Source organism: Takifugu flavidus, chromosome 15, assembly GCF_003711565.1.
Source record: "Takifugu flavidus isolate HTHZ2018 chromosome 15, ASM371156v2, whole genome shotgun sequence".
Taxonomy (NCBI): Eukaryota; Metazoa; Chordata; class Actinopteri; order Tetraodontiformes; family Tetraodontidae; genus Takifugu; species Takifugu flavidus.
This window is the reverse complement of record NC_079534.1, coordinates 3960441-3979057: the sequence shown is the minus strand read 5'-3', so window position 1 is coordinate 3979057 and position 18617 is coordinate 3960441. Positions and strand designations below refer to the sequence as shown.

The 18617-nt window shown below is 47.7% G+C and overlaps 2 protein-coding genes across 3 annotated transcripts; one reads left to right on the top strand and one right to left on the bottom strand.

Moving 5' to 3' along the window:
• Nucleotides 1-70: 70 nt before the first annotated feature.
• On the bottom strand, nucleotides 71-10810 carry LOC130538398 (kinesin-1 heavy chain). Of its 2 annotated transcripts, none has more exons than XM_057055892.1 (26): nucleotides 10427-10810; nucleotides 7984-8071; nucleotides 7830-7903; nucleotides 7652-7756; nucleotides 7519-7567; nucleotides 7355-7410; nucleotides 7187-7274; nucleotides 6978-7102; nucleotides 6769-6873; nucleotides 6056-6201; nucleotides 5772-5920; nucleotides 5495-5682; nucleotides 5285-5353; nucleotides 4954-5160; nucleotides 4720-4863; nucleotides 4455-4649; nucleotides 4227-4344; nucleotides 4052-4107; nucleotides 3861-3970; nucleotides 3657-3758; nucleotides 3524-3584; nucleotides 3352-3423; nucleotides 3155-3259; nucleotides 2858-3074; nucleotides 2638-2773; nucleotides 71-2498 (listed from the first exon to the last, which is right to left on the bottom strand). In XM_057055892.1, exons 1-26 carry the CDS (start codon nucleotides 10550-10552, stop codon nucleotides 2495-2497), a joined length of 2895 nt encoding a protein of 964 aa, XP_056911872.1. In that variant the 5' UTR covers nucleotides 10553-10810; the 3' UTR covers nucleotides 71-2494. The 2 variants fall into 2 exon arrangements, with proteins under 2 accessions (XP_056911872.1, XP_056911874.1); XM_057055894.1 differs by having other exon boundaries at nucleotides 4455-4646.
• A 2657-nt stretch (nucleotides 10811-13467) lies between these two features.
• LOC130538975 (sodium- and chloride-dependent GABA transporter 3-like) lies at nucleotides 13468-18435 on the top strand. Its single transcript, XM_057057040.1, has 14 exons — nucleotides 13468-13624; nucleotides 13719-13853; nucleotides 13944-14081; nucleotides 14230-14326; nucleotides 14434-14566; nucleotides 14637-14771; nucleotides 16506-16609; nucleotides 16688-16812; nucleotides 16885-16997; nucleotides 17072-17209; nucleotides 17288-17390; nucleotides 17487-17587; nucleotides 17657-17824; nucleotides 17917-18435. Exons 1-14 carry the CDS (start codon nucleotides 13468-13470, stop codon nucleotides 18019-18021), a joined length of 1752 nt encoding a protein of 583 aa, XP_056913020.1. The 3' UTR covers nucleotides 18022-18435.
• Nucleotides 18436-18617: the final 182 nt, after the last annotated feature.

Sequence of the window (18617 nt, the reverse complement as noted above, 5' to 3'; positions counted from 1 at the left end):
ATTCTCTTTTGTCTCAGATGTCAAAGATTGAAAGCGGATTCATTTGAGACAAATGACAGCAGAAATCAAGCATTTTCTCATAATTATTTAATCACACATACATTTACATCATGCAATCAATCCATATCTGTGATCTCTTGAACATCCCGTTTCTGTCCATGTCAGAGCCCTGCTATGTGCCCCGGTTCTCCAGGAATGATCCAGTACCTTCTTCCACTGATGGATCCTCAAGACTGCCCATTAAAAATTGACCAACTATTACACAGTAATAAAAAAAGTGGCTACACTTTATTTTATTCAGAATTCAAAATTCAATTTTAGGTAAACACCACAAATATTCTCTGCCCCTTTTAGTCAACTACTTTCCCCTCGGGTTCATATCCAGTTTTGGTGAAAAGTTGAAGGCTATACATTTTTGAGGTACATGCTGCCCAGTTTGTACTAAATCTAGATTACACAGAGGGAAGAAACCACCTGGACACACCGCGGGGGACGCTGGGACGTCCGTTCTCGGGGCTTTGGACACATCACGACAGACCTCACAGACACGTGGAGTGTTTCTACCAACGACGTGAAGAAGTGCTATCCAACGCCCCACTGGCTGCATCGCCGAACGGACGCTTCATCTCAGAGCAAAATCATTTTTCAGAACTACGGGAACAAAACGTCAAGCCGCCGAGCAAACGAGAGGTCGGCGGCGGGACGTTGACGCCGCGCAGCAGGGCCGCCGCTCCGCTCCCACCCGGATCACAACCGCCACCCGACTGATGTACAGTGTATTTTACAGTATATTGCACTTGCACGAGATGTTAGTGTTCTCATGCTGGGAGTTACAATCACTACAAGCTCTCTGCCAAATGTACTGGGGCCTCGTCACAGGGTTCAAAGAAGCAAAAACAAACTCGGATATGTAAAAAATAAAATAAAATCATGAAAAGACACTAAAGTAACAAGAAAAATGACAGAAATAAATCCTACACCACTGACTAGATTTGATAAATAAACCCCCGCGTGATGCCAGAAGATTGTTGTGCAATGTTAGACCCCCGCTCGCCGACTGGCTGATCAGCCGCACGGGTCTGTACCATCAGCTGACACCAGCACGCCATTTTGACCCCGCCCCCAAAAACTTCAAATATGCAGCTACAGAACGACGAAAATAGATACAGTACATAAAACCCAGCATGACAAGTTGCTTTCTGCAAATTTATAACCACAAATGGGGACACAAACAGCTGCAGCTCCTAAATCAAAACGCGACAACGAAGACGGGCGAGAAGCGTCCGAGTAAGCCCCTCCCCCTGCGGAGAACCCTTAGCAGACCAGGAAACACAACGGTTTATAACTTAAAACGTCGACGACACACCCCAACAAGAGTGAGCGACTGCGCCCCCACGAGGACAGGAGGAGCGTCGCGGCGTGACGTGCTCCCGATGTGCAGTAATAGTTAGCGTCCATTAGCAAAGCGTTATTAACCACCGAGAGAAGTAAAAACGGGACATTTAGCGACGCAGCACAGACTAGGCTAAAAGGTGGAAGTCTGTCGTGTTAGCTGGAGATGATTCTCTTCCTTTCTACAGTCTGCATCCCTCCTGTGGTCACCAACGACGTGTATAGACGATTTTTAACTTAGCGATAAAAACAATCGGCCTCCACAGGAAATGCCATTAAATACACCTAGAGAACACCGTCACACGGCCCGGCGTTTCGCCGATAAATCCTTCTTCGCAGCCGATTTCCCCCGTCACAGTGGGGAAGTGTGTGAATAGTGCCAATTTAACGAGATCTGTACAGTAATGCGCCATCTAGCCGATTCAAACCCTTTAGTTTACCATGTGAAAGAAGCTGTAAAATCTACCCAGAGAAAAGTGTGGTTAACAATCAACACCATGACGTGTACAGAGGTTAGCCTACAGGGTCGACCTATTTCTCACGGTAGGGTCTTTTTTTTTGGTCGTTTTAAAAAATTTTATTCAGATTTTTGCTACCCTTACATTCAGCTTGGCACAGTGCAGAACTACTCGCACGACGACGACAGATGACGACTGGCTGTGCAAAAGAAAAGAGGAGAAAAATAAAACAAGAAGAGGAAAAAAGAAACAAAACCAAAGCCACAATTTTGAGGTGTGCGTGGTTTCGCTTGCCGAGGCTGCGCTCAAGACTGTTTGGTTTGGTGGGTAAAGTAATTCTGCTGTCTTTTTTTTAATTGTTATATCATTATCATTACATCCAGTAAGAGAGAAAGAGATAAGTCATGATGACAGGCCGGGAGTGGGGTGGGGGTGGGGGGGTGGAGGAGTGGGGCGTGGAGCTGTACAGGCCAGGAATATTTATATATATTTATAATTCAGAAACTCCTCCATTAAGGTGGAGACTCTTGGCTGTAATGGAATGACAGGTTGTTGAGATGGGTGGGGGAGGGGGAGGGGGAGGGGGGGAGGGAGGGGGTGAGTTTGGACTCCTTCAATGGCGTCGTCCTTCGATCCCGTTGGATTCAGCTGCAAAGACAAAGACATGAGGTTGACACGCAGCCTTAAAACGCAGCTTCGGGAACACTACATCATGGGGAGGACGGCCCCCACCCCAACACACGCGTGTGTTCCTGCCCAGCCCTGACAGGACGGGAGGGAAACGTACTTCTTCTCTGGTTTCGTGCTGCCTCCTCCTCTGATGGACACCGTCTGGCTGTTCTGGTAGAAGCTCCCTCCGCTGCGGTTGATGTTGGGGTGGGTGGGAGACGCCACCGGCTGCTGCCCGGGCCGGATGGGCTTGGCTGTGGGGAGGATGAAAAGAATCATCACTGTGGTTTTATCCTGCGCTTCCTGCCCCCCCTCCTCCCCCAGTGTGCTCTCCTCACCGATCTGGGCCGAATGGCCCCTCCTGGCCATGTTCTTGGCCCTGACGGCCTCCTTGATGCGGTCCACCTCCTGCTGGTAGCGCTTGCGGTCACGCGCGGCGTTCTCCTTGGCCTCCTTCAGAGCAGACTCCAGGGCCTTGACCCGCTCAGCCGTAGCGCGAAGACGCTTTTCCAGTTTTGGAAGCTCACAGCGCAGGTCTGCATTATCACGCACCAGCTGCGGGAGAGTTCAGGCCCTGTTCACTTCTAAATGCGGAGACTTTAAACCGGGCTGCCTTCTTCAGGTGAGCTTCCTACCTGTTTGTGAACCTTGGTGAGCTGCTCAAGATTGTTCTCAAGAAAGGAAATTTTCTGCTTCTGTGCCGCGCTGCCCCCAGTGTCATCCGAGTCCATCTCTGCACTCTGTACCAGGCACAACCCAAAGCATTAAAGACCACTCACTCCATCTCAAGGACGCTGGCCGTCCCATCAGCCATTTTGTGGCGAGTGTTTACTTTTTTCACTCTGGTTGCCAAGTCCTGGACGAACAGCTTCCTCAGGTTGTGCAGAGTCTGCAGCTCTTTGGCCTGAAAAGTCAGGAAGAGGATAAAGAGAAAGGAAAAGGGGAGTCACCCAGGAGTCACCCAGGGCCCAGGCGAGGGCACCAGCAGCTGCAGATGAACTCACCACTGTCTCTTCCAGTCCCTTCAGGTCCTGCCGGGCCTGCTCTCGTCTGTCCTGCATCACGCTGCAAAGCAACATTCAAACGCTCAAACAGGAGACGGTGCGACGCCCCAACAAACGTCAGCGTGAAACATACGTGAGCTCGTGCAGCTTGCGACTCTTCTCCTGGTCGGCCGATTTGAGCTTCTCGTGCTCCACCCGGAGCCTCTCCTGCTCCAGCATGAGCTTCTGGTTCAGGCTGGAACAGAAAAGTAGGTTTAAACCCTCCAGAATATGAGAGGGGAACATCAGGCAGAGGGATCTTCCTGTTTGAGCGGCTGGAGTTGAGTTTCAGTCTTACTCCTGCAGGTCGGTGATGAGTTTCTCCTTGTTGTCCAGCTCGTCCCTCAGGCTGCTGATCTGCTTGTGATGAGCTTCGCGGTGAGAGTGGATCTGCTTCTCCACCGCTTCCTGGACGGGCAAAGGAGGGGAATTTCACACTTCCAGACAAAAATGGAGTTTAAAGTAAATGGGTGGATCTGAGGAACTCACTTTGACTTCATTAGCTGTCTGGATCTCATTCTCCTTCTCCATCGCGTGGACCTTTTCTATAAAACACAGAGGACGCAGCGTGGTTCTAAAATACTGACAGTCACCACCAACTACATCCTGCTCCAGATAATCATCTCATCCTTCGTGCCTCTCCTGCAGGTGAGCGGTGACCTACCCTGAGCGCTGAGTTTGACCAGCTCCTCGTTGAGAGAGTCCACGTTCTCCTCCAGCTGCCGCTTCTTCTGCTCCACGTTCTGCAGGTACTCGGTCAGTGACTTGATCTTAGCTTCATGCTGGCAAACAGAGGAGAAGCAGGAGTTTTAGATGCTGACAGCGTCCTCACACGCAGACGCCGATGGCTTCCTTTTCATTTTATTGCCCCTCGCTGTTGGTGCCCACACACCTGGGAGATGCGGAGCTGACAAGCAGCCAGCTCCTTCTCGTTCTCGTCCATCTTCTTGTTGCTCTCGGCCTGGGTGCCCTCCAGCTGTTTGCAGCGTTTCACCATGGTCTTCACTTCCGACTTCATCTTGCTGATGTACAGACGGGCCACTGTGAACTCCTCATCAATCATGCCGCTGCCGCCCTCGTGCTGCTGCTGAGCAGGAGAAAAGGTGAATCTCTGAGCAACGCTCAACAGCACCTTCTCCACATCGACCGTCCTCTACCTTGATGTCGTTACTGCCCACGGCGATGCCGATCTCAGCCAGGTCTTTGAGCAGCGAGGACATCATCTCAGTCACCCTCTTCCTCTGGTGGTTGGACATCTCCTTCAGCTTCTGGAGCTCAGAGTCCAAAGATGACAGGAGGCACTGCAGGGAGAGAGATGGTTCAATCTTTCTTTTTCTACATGGACCATCAAGAATACTGCAATAAATGTTTGGAAGAGTCAGTCAGCTCACTGATTTCTGGTTGAGCTCCTCGCTGATGGTCTCAAACTCCTTGGTCTTGTCTTCCACCTCCTGACTCTTCTGGTCGTAGTTCACAGCCAGCTCCTCCAGAGCCTGGAGGACCTCCTTCACTTCATCCTTGGAGGCCTCGTTCTCCGCCTGCAGGCGGTTCAGCTCTGCCTGGAGGTTCTCGTGATCGCGGCGAGAGGAGGCCAGGAGCTGGAGACGTTGCACAAAAGCGTCACGCAGTTTTTTGATGTTGGCAGAAATCCGGTGCGAGCAATAAAAAATCTGCTTATTAAAGATCTTAGACATATACTGTCATCAGACCTCCAGCACTTACCTCCTCCTGATCCAGCATCTGCTGCTTCAGCTTCTCGGCCAGCTGACTCTGCTGGTTAATCTCTTCATCCTGTGAAGAGCCATGAAACCAAGAAGATGAGCATTTCTGTTTACATTTCGGAAACCATCTTATTGGAAGCTCGTTTTTGAGACCACAAACCTGTATGTAAACACAGAAGATGCTGACTCACACACACACACACACACTCACTTTATCGTCCAGCTGCTTGTAGAGCTTGGCCAGCTCGGCCTCACACTTGTCCTTCTCCACATCAGTGAGGCGGATGCCCAGCATGTTGGGAGTGGACGCAGACTTGTCATTGATGATGTTGTCCAGAGCCAGCACCTCCTCCTTGGCCTTCTCCTTATCAAACTGCTCCTCCACCGGCACGCTCTCGCCTGCTCGCAAAGCAAGGTTTGGTGAGAATGACGAACACCACATTCCTCAACGTGAACCGTTGGGAACGTTTTTGAGGAGTCTTCCTCACCATTCCTCCAGCGGTTGAGCTCGTTCTCCAGCCAGGTGACGGTGTTCCTCAGGGTCTTATTCTTCTCCTTCTCTCTCTCATACTTCTGCTTCCACTGTTCTGCTGTCAGCTCAATGTTCACAGTGACAGTGTTCTTGATGGTCTTTGCTCTGAAGGTGGGTGGGAGGGAAATGACAAAGCAAGGTGTGATCATTCCAAAAATGTCTAAATGTACCAACGACGACACTGAAACCGATCAAATGCTGAGAGCAGCGCGTCTGTCTTCTTGCTGCTGGCCTACGAACCTTTGTCCAAACATAAGGGTAGATTTGGTTTCAGCCTCATTGTAGGAGGAGGGCGAGCAGCAGATGACAATGGTGGTTCGACAGTTACCACCCAGCGAGTCCTGCAGAATCCGGGTCATCTTGCTGTCTCTGTAGGGGATGTAAGCCTGACACACACACACACACACACACACGTGAAGAAACAGGAAAAAAAGAATGTGAAAAGACTTGACATTGCGAACAAATCCCAGCTCCTCAACCATGTAGCGCATAGATAGATGTGTTCCGTCTCATATGGTACAGCTGGTATAAACTAAGAAATATCCTGATACAAGCGGGTATTGATCCCAGCCACAAAGCCGCGGCAGCTCTGAGCATCCTTCATTCTATTAAACACGCTGGTCTGGGGGGAGTGAAAGACAAGAGCGCAGTTGTTTCACAACACCGCAGACACATCAGCCGCAGCCTCCCTCAGGTTGTTTACCCACAGTAGAAAATATTGGTTTATTAAGGACAATGTGCGGCGTTACACTGAACGCCGCCCGGAGCCAAGTGTCGCCTCTGCAGCGAGCCAGGCTGCAGATGGATAAAAGCGCCATTTTCCAACCACGTGGCTTCAGTTGCTGGTTTTAAACGGCGGCGTGGGGAACATTTGCTGTGTTGAATCGGCTCATCTCCTGACCGGCACGTCACAGATCTCCATCCGTGTGGGATAAATAGTCGGAGCAACTGACCGTTCCTTCAGCCAGAGCCGAGATGACGTTTCCCAGGGACGACAGAGACTTGTTGATGTTCTTGGCTTCGTCCAGCACGGCTCCTTCTGCTCCAGTTTTGCTGACCTGTTCATCACAAAGACACAAAGAAACCGATTAAACACTGACAAGCACGTCGTCGGAACAACCATCTGCGTAATAACGAAGCAATAGCCGGTGGATCTTCCTACCTTTTCGCTGCCAGCCAGGTCCACCAGGTAAAGTTTGCCGCTGAGTTTCTGCTCCGTCTGCGTGTTTTCCTGTTTGACATTTATCAGGAAGATACTGTGGCTCCTGGAGCTGTGCTCGTTCATGTCTGGGGGAGAGACGACACAGACGCGCTCAGAACGCACCCGCCTGAGGAGGCCTAGAAACTGCAGGAAGGAGGACGGCCTCTTACTTGTAACCGCTACGTGTCTGTTTGATTTGCCCTCATCAATCGTATCCATGACCTCCTCGGGGCTGCAGACAAACCTCTCAGTGCAACCCTTGAAAATAAAGCAAGCACAGCCTGTTTGAAGGGTTCTTAGGCGACAGATACCAGCCCTGGCTGGAGGTCAGTCCTCACCTTGACGTAGGGAACTCTGTTTTTATCTTCGTGCACTGACAGGTTGGTCTTCGACACTGAAAACGAGAGGAAAGTAACAAGTTTAGCAGCCTTCTTAGCTTAGCATAATCAAGAAATAACACCTAATTATAACCAACGCCTCCGGAACAAACAAGACAACCTACCGTCCAGAAGATCCCGGATCTTGTCCAAGTAAATTTCAAAATAGGAAACCTGTGAGCCAATAAAAAAGCCCCATTAGTGTCCCCAGCCTGAGAACCTTGTTCCAGCCATCTCTGCGGGCTCGGCCTCACTCACTTTGATATGAAACTCCAGGTTTTCGTCCATAGAATATATGTAGTTAAAGATGTCTTGCACTATCCTGGGGATGATTCCCATCGAGTCTGTGTCATGGAGGTTCCCCTACGCAGACGGAGACAAACGTCAGCAGCTCGTCGGGTAAACGTAGACCGAGGCCCCGGGGGGCCGCTCTTACCTCCATGGTGTGTGTTTTCCCCGATGATGTCTGACCATACGCAAAAATCGTCCCGTTGTATCCGTCCAAGACATCTGCAAGGCACCAGAGAGCTTGTAAGGGTTCAGAAAAAGAGGCTTTGGCTTATTTCTTTGATTCTGTTTGACTCCCAGACCTTTAACAATTCTCTGGGCGCAAGTGTTGTACACTTGTTCCTGTGATGTATTTGGCTGCAGAACTCTGTCAAACATGTACGGTTTCCCCTGGAAAAACCAAAAGAGGGGGCGTTAGAAGGCGGCTGTGTGTCCGTCAACAGCCTCTGCGTCTCCCAACTCTCCACCAGGATGTAATCAGGAAGTCTAATCTGCCTCCAGTCAACATTACCGGGCAGGAAAGTCCGCTCCTGATGTCCCTGCGAGATTAAACGCGGATGCGGGCCTCTGAATAACAGGCCTCGCTATCACAACGATCCACGCTGTTCACGTCTGAGGCTTTTAACCTCGAAGCACTGACACCATCATTCAACGGAGGAAATATCTGTAGGTTTTTCACGCTCCCACCTGATTGGCTGCTACATCACTCGCTTCAGACCTCTGGGCCTAAATGCAGTATAATGTTGAACTACACTGCTTCCAATAAAGCAATAAACCCCCCGGCAGCAGTGTGACGATGGTACGGCGGGGCATTTCCACCCCCCCGGTGGTCATTTTACTGCACAGCTCTGCAGACCTGCAGCACTTCAGCTGTTCCTTTTACATGCTGGCAGTGAAACCTGTCAATACGGTGTAATAAAGCAGTATCGGTCTCGCCAGACTGTGTCAGCAAACAGCAGCAAAGCCCCAGTTTAGAGTCCACGCCGGTGCCGGAGTCCTCGTTAGACACGTCTGTCTAATGGGATTACTCTCTGAAAGTGTAATTACAGCACCGTGATCATAGAAAGAGGTGCTCCGTACACAACCTGGGGTTATTCTGCAGCACACACACACACACACACACAGGTAACAGGTAACCTTTAAGTGCCCTAAAATGTCCTGTGATGCACTCATGTTTGAGCGGAAGGGACAATATTTCTTGAACTTTCCATCCCAGGCTGACTTTTCCCCCTCGTCGGTGATATTGGCGCGCTGATGTTTGATCAGGCGTGTCTGAAACAAGGCGCTCCCGATGTGGGCGCCCCTCCATCGACTCTGCCATCAGCTGTACAGCGTCTGGTGTCAGCAGCTTCCCCACAGGCTGGGCGCGGCCGTGGACGTACGGCATCAACACGATAATTACCCCCCCGACCGGAGAGATTGCCCAGCGCCCATCCCGCCTGCCCTGATTGGTCAAACAGCTGGTAACCAGGACAGAAGACACAGGGGGATTACCCAGGAGGCCTCAGGGGCAGCGAGAACGCAGGAACACCGAGGTTACGCCTGCTGAAGTGACTCCAAGCCAAGAAGATGACAGCAGCAGCACCAGGCTGAACCCACCCAAAACCGGACCTGCGAAACCCCCGACCTCACACATTGGACCCCCAAACCAGCGGATGTGAATGACAGAAACTGGAACAAAGAGCATAATCGCACACAAGCCCTTCTGGATGTGGTTCTATGGCCTTGTAAAGTCCATAAACGGGACAAAGACTCAGGCGTCAAAGTCCACAACGTGACAATGTGTGACTCCAGAAAAGTAATCTTTAACTTTTTAAAGAAGTGACATATCTGGGAGGGGGGCACACGTATTAAAGCCTTAGACTCCTGTCTATTTAAATCTGCCACTTCTGCCATGTTTCCATCAAACTCTGGAAATAAAACATGCCACCCTCATGATGAGCACAGTGGGAAGAAGAAGCTCCAGTTTATTCCCAGATGGAATAATCTCAAGAAAGAACCTTAATCACTCATTAGGCAGGGTGGGAAACTGCCTTCCTATAGAAGGTCAACGGGTATCAGGAACGTCACCAGCCTGCATTTAAACTGCCATCTCAACTGTCATCGCCTGCCTTTTCTTCTTGTATCGAGGCTATTTGGTCCACACATGACCTCGGCTTAAGCTGAACAACGATTAGTCGAGCAAGCGGCGAACACATTTTAGCTTAAGCATCAATATTAAACCTAGCCAGCTAGCCCAGGCCGGCTAATCTGTCAACCACCAGCTGGCCTAGCCTCCCCTCATCACCTGTAAATCACAACGGTCTCACGCTTCATGCTGAAATAAACTGCTCAGTTAGCGGCTTTGTGTCTGCAGAGGCCCCGAAAAGAGTTCATTTATGCGGCGACGGCGGGGCGGCAGGCTAACGTTGGCGACATTTTAAACTGTGTCAGCCGCTGTTGTGGCTTTGTTGAATGACAGCTCGCTAGCCATGACAGGGCAAAGCTAGCCAAGGGCGACCGGGCTTTTAAAACGACAAGTGCCGGGTGTTACCGAACATGCAACGAATAATTAACGCACAAAACAAAAACCTTGTCTAGCCGCACCGCAGCTAAGGCCAGCGGAGCAACAGCAGGTCAGTTGTGCGCTAGCCTTAGCTAGCATGCTAGGGGGCTAACTACCTTAGCTAGACAATCAAAAATGGCGTACTATTGGCCACGCCAGAGGGCGAGCCAAACAGGTGCTCGCACCCAGAATTAACTTACCCCGATAACAATAGTATCTTCCCCCTGGAACTTGGGAATGTATCTGTCGCCCCTGGTCACCTCGGAGCTGTTCAGGGGCCTAAAACGGCACATCACTTTGATGGTGCACTCCGCCGGGTCGGCCATCTTCCACGGTTTACGGATGGAAATTCACCGATTAAAAAAAAAAAAAAACAACCCAAAGTGTATCCTGGATGCCAGGAGCGGCCGTGGGGGCGAAGAGGGAGGCCGAGCCCCACTGTACCGATGTCAGGCTCCGGAAAGGGCGATCGACCGTCGGTTACTGAACAAAAGTCCTTGTTTTCCTCACGATCGCTTCCCCCTCCAGCTACGAAGCCATGATACCGGTGGATGAGCGGCGCCTCGCCCCGCCCGCCGCCGTCGTGGATGTGGATCCCAATGACGTCACCCCGCCGCTCCCGCCGCCGCCGCTGTTGTCACGTGGAACAGAAATGCCCGCACACCTCCCGCAGAACACACAAACCCCGGGATGTTCTCTTAAACCCACAAAAATGACAAAATAACGTTTGGAATGGCAAACCTTGTGTGGGATTGGTGGTCCATATGACTACCGTGGCCTCAAGATCTCAACCAGGCCAGTCGCGCTAAAATGTTAGCACTTCAGATTAGTTTGTTCTTGTTATCCTGAATTATGAAGCAGTGTAGAATGTGCCACAGATGATTGGCAGTTTACTAAAAGGATGCCAATAATTCTGAGCTTTTTATAGGCCGAGCACATGTTACATGTTGATCGTGAAAGCTGCAGTCCATGCTAAGGTCTCTGCAGAGGACAAATGTGAAATGTTTAAATATCCCATACAGAGATCAATCGCTGGATCTCCTCCATTATGCACCTTTGTTTAGCGCAGACAGTGTTGACCATTTTGTGGTTAGCCAAATGGAATTCTGGCCTTTGGTGTACCTGCAGTTTTGGAGAACTTTAATAAAGGACCCAATCCTTTATTTGATCGAAAGTAACTCTTTTAAAAAATAAAAAAAAAACTCTACTGAAATTGGAGCTTCAAGAGACATAACTGTTTTGTTAAAGTGTATGAAATAAAATAAACAGGGTGAGTAAAATCCTTTGATGTGATACAGGAACAAAAACCCATTTACTCAGTGGTTTTCCGGGATGTGAGATAAGAAAAACCACAACTTGAAAAGCCTTTTATTTGAGCTGCTTGAAGCAAACTGTAGGGGAAATGAAATCAACACTGGTTCCACTGTCCCACCCTGCTGGAGACACAGGCGCAGCTTCTAGCTCAGCTGTCCTCACGTCTGTTTGGGAGCTGCAGCTGCGAGTTTTCCTCCTCAAGAGAAATGCCTGATCTCATCCGACAGATGCTGTAATGGAGCAAAAAGAAACCGCGGCTGAGCACAGTTTCTGGCCACGCCCTGTGACAGCAAAGGATATCCTTTTTCATGCTGGAGGGTTGAGCTAGTCCAAATACCAGTTCTACTGGCCAGTCTGCACTCACAGCGGAAGTTGGAGCTGTGTGAGCTAACAGGTTTGAATGTCACCGAGCAACAAGTCCCCAAAGAATATTTTGCTGTCTGTTCTTTATCCGTCAGAACAAAAGGAGGACTCAGTAATACGGGCCTGGATTTGTACCACTTTTCCACTTTTCACCCATTATGCCTCATAATGACAAAAACAGTCTGGGGCATTTACAAAGTTACATATTTACTGTACCTGCAGGCCGTACCATCGACCCAGCGACTGTGCACCAAAGGACTCACGCTCCAGCTAAGCCTATTAGCTGACAGCTGCATCCTGGTTATTATTGTCTTGTTGCATGTAGGTTTACTTTCATAATCAGTCGCTCAGCAGGAATGAAGTAAATGTCCTAACCCCAACAGTGGAATGGTCCAGGATGGTAGCACAAGTGTACATATTAACCATTCCTCAATGGGTATTTGGACATTGCTGGCAAAAAAGCTTTAGCCTCTTTCCTCATACCTTCAGCAGTCTCTGAATGAAGCATTTCAATTGGTGAGAGTGTCCACAGTCCTCCTGGTGGTGGTCAACCCGAAGCGACAACTCAATAGCAGATATTTGTCAACTAACAGTTCACCAAACACAGAGAGGTGTCATCCCTGTGGCCAGTGATAGCCCAGTCTCTAGGAGAGAGACACTGAAAATTCAACCTAACCCCGAAGATAAACAAAGCCTTACATCAGTTTCCTGTTTTCCAGCCACAGGCTTTAGGGTAAGGAAATATATATGTATAAACTAACTTAAGAATCCATCAAAAGACTTCGAAGTGAAAGAAAGAAGTTTGAATTTGAAGGATTTTGCAAGTTTACTGAACTCAGATGAACTAAGATTTAGATGCTTCTGGAGAGAAGAGAGAAAAACAAAGAAGCAGAGCAGTGTGGGAGCCAGAGGACAGTGGTCCAGTCAGGCAGAATACGTCCTGGTGGTTGCAGGAAATGTTGTCGGGTTGGGCAACGTTTGGAGGTTTCCGTACCCGTGCTACAAAAATGGAGGAGGTAAATTTTCAAGCTCTCAAATCCAATATGAAAATAGTCAAATTTTGAATCATGGGAATCCAGTGTAATTTTTGATATTACACTAGATTTTAAATTGTGAATAAACTTGTGGATTAAAAGGAGATTAGTGGCATGAGGAGCATGAAATGAAAAAAAACCCAGAAACATGAAAATGACTGGGGCCAAAGATGGGGAGAGCCTCCAGCAGAACTGATTATTAATACAATTCCCTTCTTTTTTCATTGTTATCATCTAAATAATGATCAGCTCAGCAGTCACTGCAGCTCAATTCTAATGAAAAACAGACAGAAAAAAACAGTGTCTGGGATCTTAATTATCACAAATGTTTGCCATTGAAATTTGAATGTAATTTTGCATTTTGGGGTCATGACTTTATCAGATGCCCTCTGGCACTCAGAACAGGCAGAAAAGCACCTTCAGACTGAACGGCTTCAGCATTTAATTATGGAAATTTAGACGAGGACACAGGTGGACCAGAACAGATCCGACACGTTTCATTCTTTCCTGACTGGACACATAACGCTTGGATGGACAGACCCAGGAAAAAAGCAAAGAAGCCAAAAGCTGGTGGAGCCAGAGGACAGTGGACCAGTAAAGCAGAATTCATACTGGTTGTTGCTGGAAATGTGGTCAGTTTGGGCAATGTGTGGAGGTTTCCGTACCTGTGCTACAAGAACGGAGGAGGTCATTTTTATTTGCATACGACTATCAGATTAATATCAATATTTGAATCAAATATTGAGAAATGCCTGTTTTGATGCTTTCACACACCCACTAGGTGCCTTCCTGATCCCCTACTGTCTGCTGGCTGTGGTCTTTGGGATCCCTCTGTTCCTCCTGGAGACCTCACTGGGTCAGTTCACCCAGGAAGGATTCATCACCTGCTGGAGGAAGGTCTGTCCTCTGGCTCAAGGTGAGAGGATCAAAATTATGGTAGTTTATGATTCTACAGACATTCAAAATTGTTTTGAAAAACAAAGAACATTATTAACTGGATTTTCAGGAATAGGATACGCACAGCTGATGGTGAAACTGGCCAGCTTCACCTACATCATGGTCCAAGTCTGGGCTCTCTTCTATCTGGTGTTCTCCTTCAGATCCGAGCTCCCCTGGGCCACCTGCGGCAACGCCTGGAACACAGGTGAAATTTAGCCAATTTTTGAGCCAGCGAGAATAGACAAACATTTAAACAAAAGTAATAATAAATAAAACAGGTTATAGTGAAGATGGCTTTTTGATAATGGAGTCAACGTTTGGGAAAATGAATTTACAGTGGAATTTTATCTCAGATAACTGTCGGGATGTTTGGGACTTTGATGCAGCCAATCAGACAGCAAATGAAACCAGGATATTAGACCCCACATCTGCTGCCACTCAGTTCTGGGAGTGAGTAAATGCTGCCTTTGTGTAAATGAAACAATCCAAAATCACGTTTTGATTCAAAAATCAATGAAATCAGGAAGGAAACAGAATGAAATATTCTGTCTCCTCAGACGGCGGCTCCTGGGACTGTCTGGAGGTGTGGAGGAGCTGGGCAGCGTCAGATCAGAGCTGGCTCTGTGTCTTCTGCTCTGCTGGCTCTTCTGCTTCTTCAGTATCAGGAAAGGTGTCAGATCCATGGGCAAGGTCGTCTCAGTGAAAGCACAGTTCAGCTGGAATGAGTTGATATGAAATAATCACTGTCATCTTTTTGAAGGTTGCGTACCTCACAGCCATATTCCCGTTTGTGCTGCTGGTGTTCTTATTCGCCAGAGCTGCAACGCTCCCAGGAGCTTCAGACGGGATCAAACAGTACCTGATTCCACAGCTGGGTCGGCTGGCAAACATAGAGGTACTTGATCCTAAATTTTGACTGTCTTCAATGATTATTTTAACCACTCCTTTTTTCAATGTAAATGACCAGTAACTGGCTGGGGGTGGTCAACGAGAAGCCTGTTCCAGAACAGCAGCAGTCAGAACCGCCCTGATTCTTTCTAATAAAAATCATCCAACAAGGATTTTTAAGAATCAGATTCAAAAGAGACACATCTTTTAGTGATTATTCCTTATTTTCAGGCTAGGGTGGCTGCACCCATCATTCATTAATTTCTTGACTCTCATAATACAGGACAAAGTATTTTGGTTTCTAACTATGAGAGGATTCTGTTTTAAGGGACGTTTGGCAACCCTACAGTAGAGGTACAGTGTAACTGGGATAGATTCGGGAGCGACCAGGCCCCTGGGAAGGCAGATATGATAGCCCAGGCACAGTGAGCTCCCTCGTGGCTGGCTGATCCCAAGTCAGGCACCCACAATTAAACGGACATTAAAACGTATTTTCTTATTTGAGATAGTTGTCCTGATAGTAGATGAACAAATGTTAATTTCCCTAATACGTTGGGTTTCATTTATTTGCTTCTGTGAGCACACGCTCCCGGGCTTTCATTCTGGTACTTCCTGTTACAGGCAATGCAACTTTGTTAACATTTTCTAAATATTTAATTTCATTTAACATTTAGATTTAACATTTTCACGTAACATTTATTTACAATTAACACGTACCGGTAATACATTTAATGTTTAGACTTGGCTAGTAAATGTATTTGTAAGATGGCAAATCTTGTTGTAAACATCCTGAAAATAATTTTTAAAAAAAACAAAATTACAACTTTTTACAACATGATTTGAAGTTAAAAGTCAAAAAAATGTTGCTGTTGATTCTAGAGTGAGCCATAAGCGTGTGCACACGTGTGTATGCGAGTTTCATTAAGTTCGAGGTTGGAGGAAGGATGGTTATTTAATGATGCAAGCAAGCTCGAGTCTATGGATTTAACAATGTGGCAAAGGCAACTAAACCGTAACCTGACTCAAACTGAACACAACAACTCAGGACAACACAAATACAGCATCTAATCAAACTTATATTTTGCTTACCTTAGCCTACCTTAGCTTAGCTTTGTTTGGCTAGACCCAGTTGGTGTCACCAGTCCCAGAGGGAGAGATGCTCCTTAGAATGTAAACCTTGTACTTGGTGGCTAATTGAACTTGCAGTTTCTTGGTAAAATCCTCTGCTGGTTCTCACATCGCTGCTGTGAAGAAAGGCTGCATATTGACGAGAGCAGATGTAAGAGATAAGAGTAGAGCCGAGCCTTTATATGACCCCATGACCTCAGAGTCACATGCCACAGTCAGCCAGTGTCAGCTGCTGGATCAGGTCTTCACACCTGAGGAATTATGGATCATTTGTGTTCCGGTGCTTTCCTTTGTGTCCAAGACAAAGATAGTAATGTGGTGAACTTGGTTATTTTTGGTGAGCATCCATTGCTCAACCACGGGTCCATGTCCCAACAGGATAAACTAAATTTCAAATTCCTCCAGTGTTCTAAGGTCGAGGAGGAGAAGTTCTTGCAGTGTGCTCTTCTACCACTAGATGGGGCCAAACCCCACACATTGGCTAACAGGGCTTGACAACACCATGACTGCAGAAAGAGACTGAGTTTAATTAGTCACAAAGGTTTGCTAATGTTTGTCCTGACATCCCAGTTGACAGTCCAGTGTAAACTGGAGTCACTCCAACTTGTTGCAGGTCTGGACAGAGGCAGGTTCTGAAATACTGTCCTCCTACAGCCTGACTTCAGGAATCCTCATTGTCCTGGGCAGCTACAACCCATACAACAACAACTGTTACAAGTAAAGGAACAATTCTGAGTTGACAGGATGGTGTATCCATCAGTATGTCATCAGTCTGGTGCTATCTCTGTCCTCCAGGGACGCTTTCTGGATCTGCGCTCTAACCAGTGGGACCAGTTTTGTTGCTGGATTCATTGTCTTCTCCATTCTTGGATTCTTGGCTCAGGTCTACAGTGTTAGCATCGACGCCGTGGCTGAGTCAGGTACCGCATCAGACTGAACCCTCTGAACGGGTCTGAATCAATTTGATCTCCTTTTCCTACCTGACCTCGCAGGTCCAGGTCTGGTCTTCATCGCCTTTCCTCAGGCAGCTGCTCTGATGCCGTTGCCTCAGTTCTGGAGCATTTGTTTCTTCCTGATGCTGATTCTGCTGGCTGCTGACACTCACGTAACAACCTTTGGGTTGGAATAGGAATCTTTTTGAGGCCAGACGGCAGTTGGCTGATTTTGTTTTTCCAACAGTTTGTCTGTGTGGAGGCTGTGATCACCTCAGTCAGCGACTTATTCCCAAAGTTGCTTCGCTCCCCAGTGAAACACGAGATCATCTCCTTTCTTCTCTGTGTGTCCTCCTTCCTTGTACATCTCATTCTGGCTACTCAGGTCAGTAAAGAATATCAGTTTACAAATTCATTTTCAATAAATCGGTGAAAAACAAATCATCTGGTCCCTTCTTTTTAGGGAGGAAATTACATATTCCAACTCATTGATTATTATGGCGTAACCAGATTCTGTGATAACTTCATGGCTATTTGTGAATGTCTGGCTGTGGGCTGGATTTTTGGTGAGATTAATGATGATCAGCCAACTAAACCCAGTAGATCAGTCGGGTTGCTTTAACAAGTGTGATGGAACCTTTTGTGATCTGATCTCTCATCAGGGGTGGATCGGCTGGTCCTCATCATCGACGACATGACGGGACACAAACCATCCATTTTCTTCAAACTTTGCTGGAAAATCTTCATACCTGCGTTTTCAGGGGTAATTGAGATTAATCTTGACCCATTAGGGGTTTTTCTCCCTGAAACGCTCTTGTCTTCTGTGCTACAGGTTTGCTTCCTTCTGTACCTGGTTTACTACAAACCCCTCCAGCTGGACCGGTACGTTTACCCTGGCTGGGTGCCTGGCCTGGGTTGGTTCATGTTGATGTCCCCTGTCATTTTGGTACCACTGTGGATAATCGGGCACGTGTCTCTGACAGCAGGGCCCTTCAGACAGGTCGGTATTAGTCTGCTGGACTGCTTCTGTTCTACACCTGGTGTATCAGTGAAATGGGTCACAACTGGAAAGCTTCCTAAACTCCTTTTCAGCGTCTGTCCACTCTTTGTCGGCCCGCTGACCATCCAGCCTGGCAGAAGGGAAGAACAAAAGCTGATCCTGGAAGAGCTGAATTGTCATCTGCACTGATGACCTAAAAACAGAAACATCTTAATACTCAAGCCAAACCTGCTGAATGTGACAAAAGTCAAAGTCTTTGATGTTTAAAGTCACTCCTACCTCCTACCAAAATCACAGGCAGAAAAATAAATATTTAACCTGATAATGAATATATGACACTGTAGCTAAATGCTTAGATGTTAATAAATGTGTCCTTTTACCGGTTATCTAAATAAATACAATTAAAAGTAGCCACACTCGTGTCCCTTTCTTTAATGGGTTCCAGTTCCTCCAGTTGTGCAGTTCTGGCCCCTCATGATCTCAGATCTGGCAGCTCTCTTCTTGACAGGTTTGGTGTTTGAGCTGTGATTAAGCTCCTTACCAAGTTTCTTCTTCTGGTCAGCGTCTGATTTGGGTGACTGGGTCTGGCACAGCTCCGACCAGAGATAGTTTTATTTGCCTCAGTTGCTTCCATTGTCAGCTTTTATGTGTAGCGTCACCACATTTAGGAGGAAATAGTCAATCTGCACAGCCTTTGGCTGGACTCCACATGGAGAAGAAAGAGATTCCTTTAATTTTCTTCCTTTATTTTGGATTTTTATGTAGATTAATGACACATGACACATTCCATGGA